The following is a 7,703-nucleotide window of genomic DNA, read 5'->3' as shown; positions in this document are numbered from 1 at the left end:
GGATGTATGTTTGAATGTCCTTCCGATCTCTTATCAGCCACAGCAGCTCCTGGTTTATGTGGGTGGGTGGAGTGGCGCTGTGATAATTTTGCCCAAACACACGAACGCACGCACGCCTCACACGGGACTCACACACGCAATACAGGGGCGTGTATCCAACAGACACAGAAGGAAATACATCTCCAAGCCATGCCGACCACCCTTCAACGGGACCGAGACATTCATTAGTCGTTTTACATCGATAAGATTAGCATCTGCATATCGCGTGGGGGCGACATCAACTATGCAACACGCAGGCAAAGCGACGTCCACGCAGCTACGTAGTGGATTTGCAACGGATTTTGGCAAGTTATTGACAAGAAAACACAATCACAAAATTAATCCTTCCATCACTATAAAAGGGTCTAGCCCGACTAATAATAATAAGAAGAAAAAAAGAAGCACACTAAAAAGGCATTCAGCTGACTAACAGCCAAGGATCGACCTCACTCGGGTCGCGGGTGTGCTGTCACCTCTCTCAGGAAACATGCCGAAGTGGTCGCCAGCCACACCTACGGCTAATTTAAAGTCTCCAATGAACTTTCATGCATGTTTTGGGGAAGTGGGAGGAGAAACCCCACGCAGCCACGGGGAGAACAACCAAACTCCACACAGGCGAGGCCACATTCGAACACAGAACTGTGAGGCCGACGTGCTCAACAGTTGTCCACCGTGCCCGCCTTTGCTGTGGTAATTATATTTACATACATTTTCATTCTTAAAACTATTGTGATTACCCCCAAATTGCATTTTATGCGACATAAGAGCAAGCTTCCTTTCCAAAGGAGCGTCGTAGTTTTCAGACCAAATACACAATGGAAATGCTCATAAATGCGAATATGAAAATGTGAGATACAATTATACGTGTATTTTATTATATCAAATAAAAGCTCTTTCTAGCGTTCGATGTCAGACGTAACAATACAGAGAAGCGCCAAATAATTCTCGATAAGTGAATGATGATATCTTAAGACGGTGCCGGTGTCACGGGCTGCAAGGCGGGGAGACGCGCACCGTGGTCCAATCGCACCTGAACCCCCCCCCCCCCCAACCCCCACCCGAGCCTTCTATTTGAAAGTGGCTCCAGATAAGAGAACGAGCTCTTTCCTCCCTGGTGGTGCCACGAGGATCATCATCATGCCTCGAGGATTCCTGGTGAAGAGGACCCGGCGATGTTCGGTGTCTTATCGACCGCGAAATAGCATGAAGGTGGCCACGCGTGATGATGACCAGAACCACCGCGCGGAGACCGAGGCGAGCGAGCGCGAGCCCGCCAAGGACAACGACGTGTGGGGCGTCCCGAGCCCCGACGTCGCGCCCCCGCCGGCCCCCCGCGAGGATTCCACCGGCGTCACCGACGTGTGGAACCTTCAACTGGAGTCCGCTCAGGAGGCGGAGGCAGAGCGACGCGCGCAGTTGCCAGACTCCCAAGTGGACCTCGTGAGCCCCGCGGGGAACTTCTCGTGCTTCTTCCCACTTGCCCCTCAATTCGTCGTTTCCCGCAGCTCCAGACTAGTGGAACCGCACGGCGACGGACACAACAAAGCGCTATTGACCGAGACGCGCTCGTCCTCATCCCCGGACACCGAGTTGCCGTTTCTTGTGAGTTCAACGCCGGCGTCCATACGAGTAGCAACCGGCAATACGCACTTTTCGTCGTACGGTCCCAATCCCAAATACCAGGCCGACATGGGTCACTTGTTCCCGCCGCTAATTAGTCACCAACAGCACTCAGTCGCGAGAAAACGGAACAGAGCCAAAGCCAAAGGGAACCGGAAGCTTCCTTTCGAGGACGAAGTCACCACCTCTCCGGTTTTGGGGCTGCGCATCAAGAAGGAGAGCCCAGAAACGACGAGGCGACAACAGTCGTCCGGAAGTCAGCCGCTGGGGGAGTTCATCTGCCAATTGTGTAAGGAGCAGTACGCCGACCCCCTGTCCCTGGCCCAGCACAAGTGCTCCCGTATCGTACGCGTCGAGTACCGCTGCCCCGAGTGCGACAAAGTGTTCAGCTGTCCCGCCAATCTGGCCTCGCATCGCCGCTGGCACAAGCCGCGTCCGACTGCGGTCGCGGGCCGGCCCACGGCGGGGAGCCAGCTTCAGGTGGACGGAAAGGAGAACGAGCTGCTAACCCCCGACTCCTCCTCACCGCAGTTCCCGCACGACACCCCCGCGCCGGGTGTGCTTCTGTTCAACGGGAACTCGTACGAGCCTCGGTCGCTCGCGCGGGAGGAAGAAGAGGACGCGGAGGTGTACGACTGCCGCTACTGCGGCAAGAAGTTCCGCCGACAAGCTTACCTGAAGAAGCACATGGCGGGGCACCAAATGGCAACGGGATCGCCGCCGCCGCCGCCAACTTCAAGTCGCCACGCCGTGTTCGTGTGTCACCTATGCGGGGCCCGCTTCCCGTCGGCCGATATACGGGACAAGCACCGGGTGTGGCACGCCGTCAGGGACGAGCTCCTGCAAGGAGGTGCAGGTGGCGGCCGCGGGTTCAGGGCGGAGGGCTACGGCGCGGCCAGGGAGTACGAGCAGCAACTGTTAACGTGCAAACACTGCCCGGCCACCTTCGTCAGTTCTCCGGGGCTGGCGAGGCACGTGAACAAGTCTCACCCCGGAGAGAACGTCCACGTTATCATGCACATGGCAGTCACTCACTGACACGACGGATGCAACATTAGCTACACATAATTTAAACGTCTCATCCAATTAATAAATGCAGTAAATACAATTTAAAAAATGCTTTCGGTAAAATGTCCGTATTTTCATTAACCCAGACTCCCGCGGTGGAGAACGTTTTCAATGAAAACCAGTTCTAACGAAGTAATCTAAAACGTCCGAATGCATAAAAACGACAGTCATTGAGCGTTCGAAATGCCCTCGCGATGACCTCAATCCAATCTCATGTAATAGATCCAGGCTAATGACTGAAATGGCAAACTTTCCTCCAAAAACAACACCCGCGTCTCAGATAAAGGATAGGGAGATGGATAATATTCTCCCTTTTGATTAAAGTGGTCGCAGAGGTACTAATTGAACGTGTTCATTATTTCGGTTAGTAATTTGTAGTCGCTTGCATCATTTTTGCCCCAATCATGCAGCTAAATAAAGTATAAGGAAATTATAGACCGATGGATAAGGGTACGTTTAGGTATCCCATAATACGCAGGTGTACGTAATGTTTGTCTTGCGACTGTATTTCACAAAAGTGTTGTCCAACAACTGCACATTTGTACAACACACATGCACTTACAAGTTCAGCACTGAACTATCCGAGGTGCTGAAACTGTCGCAGAGGCAGAGGAATTTCACCACGAGATTCATTTGAAAATGTAATCGTAAAATGAAAAGTAAAACGTCTTAACTTCATTCATGTCTACATAATCATTACTATCATGGATAGGATTTTTGTGTAAGTTTGCAGCCAAATAGATTTGTATTGGAACAATGTTTTGTTTCACCCCTATGACATGATTAGACAATAGATATTCAGGTTAATTTACTTTTACTTCACAGAACTTGCGAGGCCCACACTATTAATGCCTGTCGAAGATGATTTATAGACTTTTTCACGATGTGTATATATATATATATAAATCTAACCTAGGATGGAAATAAATGATTACACTATTGCTGGAATATGACTTTTATATTATGTGCAAATTGACTTGAGGCATAAAATATTTTCATACAGAAACGAAAAATGAACTAAGTCCTATATAGTATAATGTCTTAAAAGGATGTAAACTGCTGTTGAAATATCTGCTGAATTTTCAAAGCTCAATTTGTGATTTACTGCAGTGTGTATATTTTGATATGTTTCATGTGACATTGTCAATAAATATCAATGTTGAAAGAGGATGCTTTGTTTTTTTTAAGCAATTTTAAACAGTGAATATTATCAACAGTTTATTGTCAACATATCCATGCTTTTTTTTATGTTTACTGTAGATGTTACACAAGCATAGACAAAGTTTGTGACATGTGGGCGACGAGCTGCTCACATGATCGATACATGCACTTAATAGTATTGTACTGACATCATGCAGTAGCCCATGTATAATGCTGCTTACATACAGAACATGTGCTAAAGGATCGTTGAAAAACACGCAATAACCTTCTACTAAATTTCAACCGTTTTGTTAAGGTCTGCCTAATACGGAGTCCTTTCCTATAAATTGAAGTTGCTGCCCCGAGGTAGGACAGTGTACAAAAAGTTGAATGCTCAAACTAAAGTATTTGCATGAGTGCATGCCAGGGTTACTTCAATTTGTGTAAAAATATATTTTGAATAACCTAAAATGTTTACTAATGACATACCTTTTAAAATTCACATTTGTTGCACCGACAGTTTCACCTGTTAAAAACACAGATATATCCACAGCATAGTCGATTCTTTTTTTGAAGGGAACAAATTAATAAATTAAACTGATTTGAGTCCAGTTTGACCCTCAACTCAGACATGTTAAAAAGTCAATTTAGCAGGCTGCTCTAACTAAAGATTAGCTTTATTTTTTTGTCATGTGACTTGAAACCAGTGTGATTCTAGTCATCTGGTTAACTTAAGCAACTGGTTCAAAGACATTCAATGTTTAGAGAATTCAATGGGTTCTTCTTACAGGAGGCCATATTGGGATAATGAAAAAGTATTGAAATATGCAAAATGCTTAAAACAAATAGTATTTCACGACCATCACCGGCAACAAACATACAGTGAAATTCCTTACATATGTATATATATTTTAACCGTGGCATATTTTTATATGGAACAAGTTCTATATTTCTTGTGAAAATAGAATCTACAGTGGGGGGAAAAAAGACAATGATCAAAATTCTAACAGCAAAAACAACCAAAGCTGTGAAATGCACTTTAACAGCATTGAAAAAGGTAAACACTGGCAAAGTTTGTCATCATGTTATGTGAGCGGAAGAACTTGAATCCAGATAAGCTTTCGACAGCCAACAGCCACGAGTATTTCCCAAAAAGATACCGAGTGGGAAAAACCTTCTGAGGGCGTTTCAGTGCTGTGACACCTCAGGCGTTTTGAATTTGTTTTAAGGCACTTCTACCTTTTTTTTTTTTAGCAAGTCATCCCCAACAATGGTACTTCAGAGCTTTATTTCAGACGATACAATGATATTGAATAATTTTAGTGACGTATTTTAATTTTGCTGTAAGAGTTAAATCCATTCCAGGCTGAAGTGCTTTCTAGTTCCAAAAGAGGAAGTGTCGAAGCAGGAAACATTGTAGCTTGAATCCACATTTGGTTTTTGCAGCTATCGTCACCTAACAGCATATCGCATCTAATATATACATTTATACTCAGAATTCTAAAGAAAGATGATGCAGTGGTTCTGTTGCGTTGAACGACAAAGGGCGATTAAAGATTTGCCATAATAATAGTGACCAACCAACTGAACTGACTGGAGGAAAAAATAAAAGTAAAATCAGTGCTTGTCCACATTTTACAGCCCCCCCCCGAAAGAAAAAACAACCTACAACCCATTTGTTCAATTTGACCTGTTCAATATACAGAATGTGTTTGTTTTATGGCTCGAACCTTTCCATTGTTGGCAAATTACTTGTAGATTATTTACATTTTACGAGGTCAATTTCGAAATCTGTCTTTAACTTCGTTGATGGAACGCTGCAGTGAGAACAAAAATAGTCTTAGCTTCGTGCAACTTTCCACTGAAATAATAAAATTATACAGTAATTCTCACAAAATCCCGCAAGACTGAATATCTCATGAAGAACGGGTCTCCTAACAACCGGGTGGCACACGAGTTTGTGTGCAACTATAGTACATCAAGACGCACATGGAACAAAGATGAATACAAAAGCAGCAGCGTAGCGCAGATGTGAAACAAAGTTATAGTATATTCCACAAAATACAGTAGCACAGCGTATAACAGGTATTTTTGGAGCATGTGACTACAACAGCCAAATTCATTATTTTTCCTGTACTTTGTTTCAACGAAAGTCCAGTTTGAATCAGGTACAGGGGGGTGTGATATGCACACGTCACGTCAAGTCTTGTTGGCCGATCCAGAGGACCGTCGAAGCTTCATGGACATGCGCATCTTGCTAGTTCGAGGAGACATGGGGGAGGCCGAGTCGCTCCCGGCCTCCCCAAGTGCCGGACTTTCTGACCGAAGAATCTCGAGGCAGGAGCCTGTGGAGAAGGAAGAGGCGGGAGAATATCATGTGGGGGTGGGAGGAGAGGTGAAGTAGGTGCCAGTTGAGGGAGGCAGATGAAGTTGGGAGAATAAGGAGGGCGGGGGGGATTATGAGGGCATCACAAAAAATGTTATATCACCATCATTGACACGCAGACACAACCACAATCACACACACACACGGCAAGAGGCAGCTAACTGTTTATTCAGGGCTGATTGTAATTCCATAAAACATCAACATTATTTTTAAACTGATAGACAACCAACGATGCACTACTGGCGAAGAGCAAAATACCGGACACAGAAAGGTGAAAAAGTTAGACAACACAATCATGTGAGTGTGTTTGTCAATGTGTTCAAGATGCTCTGTTACTACTTTTTTTGTGAAATCTTGAGCTTTCTCATTAATATAAATACAAAGAGGGAAAAGTTATGCTGGAGTAAATGCGAGAGCCACAGTAACTGTGGTGCCCTGAGATACAAGTGGCCGAACAATGGACCTTTCTGACCTGTCAATCACTTGTACAATAATAGCCAATCAGATTGTCTTAACCCCTGGCTCAACCCCCCCCCCCCAATACCAAATACTTTCACATGCCACTGCGTGTGCGTGTGTGTGTGTGTGTGTGTGTATATATATATATATATATTATATATATATATATATATATATATATATATAAAGAAAATCAGTATTTGAATATCCTGCTATATTGCAGGTTGTCCCACTTAGAAATTATGGAGGGGTCTGAAATTTTCATCGTAGGTGAATGTCCATTGTGAGAGAGATAATCTAAAAAGCAAAATCCAGAAATCACAATGAATGATTTTTTAACTATTTATGTGATACAGCTGCAAATAAGTATTTGAACACCTGTCTATCGGCTAGAATTCTGACCCTAAAAGATCTTTTAATCAGTCTTTAAAAGTCCACCTCCGTTCCATGTATTATCCCGAATCAGATGCACCTGTGTGAGGTCGTTAGCTGCACAAAGACACCTGTCCACCCCATACAATCAGTGAGACTCAAACTTATAACATGGCCAAGACCAAAGAGCTGTCCAAAGACACCAGAGACAAAATTGTACAGCTCCACACGGCTGGAAAGGGCTACGGAGAAATTGCCAAGCAGCTTGGTGAGAAAAAGGTCCACTGTTGGAGCAATCATTAGAAAATGGAAGAAGCTAAACATGAAGTTCAATCTCAATAGGAGTAGAGCCCCAAGCAAGATATCGCCTCGTGGGGTCTCAGTGATCCTTAGAAAGGTGAGTAATCAGCCCAGGACTACAAGACAGGACTTGGTCAATGACTTGAAAAGAGCTGGGACCACCGTTTCCAAGGTGACTGTTGATAATACACAAAGACGTCATGGTTTGAAATCATGCATGGCACGGCCCATCTCAAGTTTGCCAATGACTATTTGGATGATACAGAGGAGTCAAGGGAGAAAGTTTTCTGGTCAGATGAGACCAAAATGGAACTTTTTA

The 7,703-nt window shown here is 44.6% G+C and overlaps 2 protein-coding genes across 6 annotated transcripts in view; one reads left to right on the top strand and one right to left on the bottom strand.

Annotated features, from left to right (window-relative positions):
• The first annotated feature begins 1,168 nt into the window (after nucleotides 1–1,168).
• On the top strand, nucleotides 1,169–4,374 carry LOC133513757 (insulinoma-associated protein 2). The gene has a single exon (XM_061844819.1). The coding sequence runs from the start codon at nucleotides 1,177–1,179 to the stop codon at nucleotides 2,695–2,697; it is 1,521 nt and encodes a 506-aa protein (XP_061700803.1). The 5' UTR covers nucleotides 1,169–1,176; the 3' UTR covers nucleotides 2,698–4,374.
• Nucleotides 4,375–4,528: 154 nt separating this feature from the next.
• The window catches only part of ralgapa1 (Ral GTPase activating protein catalytic subunit alpha 1), a 122,799-nt gene continuing 119,624 nt past the window's right edge, over nucleotides 4,529–7,703 (bottom strand). For 4 of the 5 annotated variants that reach the window (XM_061844807.1, XM_061844810.1, XM_061844812.1 and 1 more), the window contains exon 45: nucleotides 4,529–6,212. In XM_061844807.1, coding sequence (XP_061700791.1) covers nucleotides 6,067–6,212 — 146 coding nt within the window. In that variant the 3' untranslated portion in view covers nucleotides 4,529–6,066. The remainder of the gene's footprint in view (nucleotides 6,213–7,703) is intronic. The other variant, XM_061844811.1, reaches the window with a different exon arrangement.

Source organism: Syngnathoides biaculeatus, chromosome 15, assembly GCF_019802595.1.
Source record: "Syngnathoides biaculeatus isolate LvHL_M chromosome 15, ASM1980259v1, whole genome shotgun sequence".
Classification (NCBI taxonomy): domain Eukaryota; kingdom Metazoa; phylum Chordata; class Actinopteri; order Syngnathiformes; family Syngnathidae; genus Syngnathoides; species Syngnathoides biaculeatus.
The sequence above is the reverse complement of the archived record's forward strand: the minus strand, read 5'-3'. Positions and strand labels throughout refer to the sequence as shown.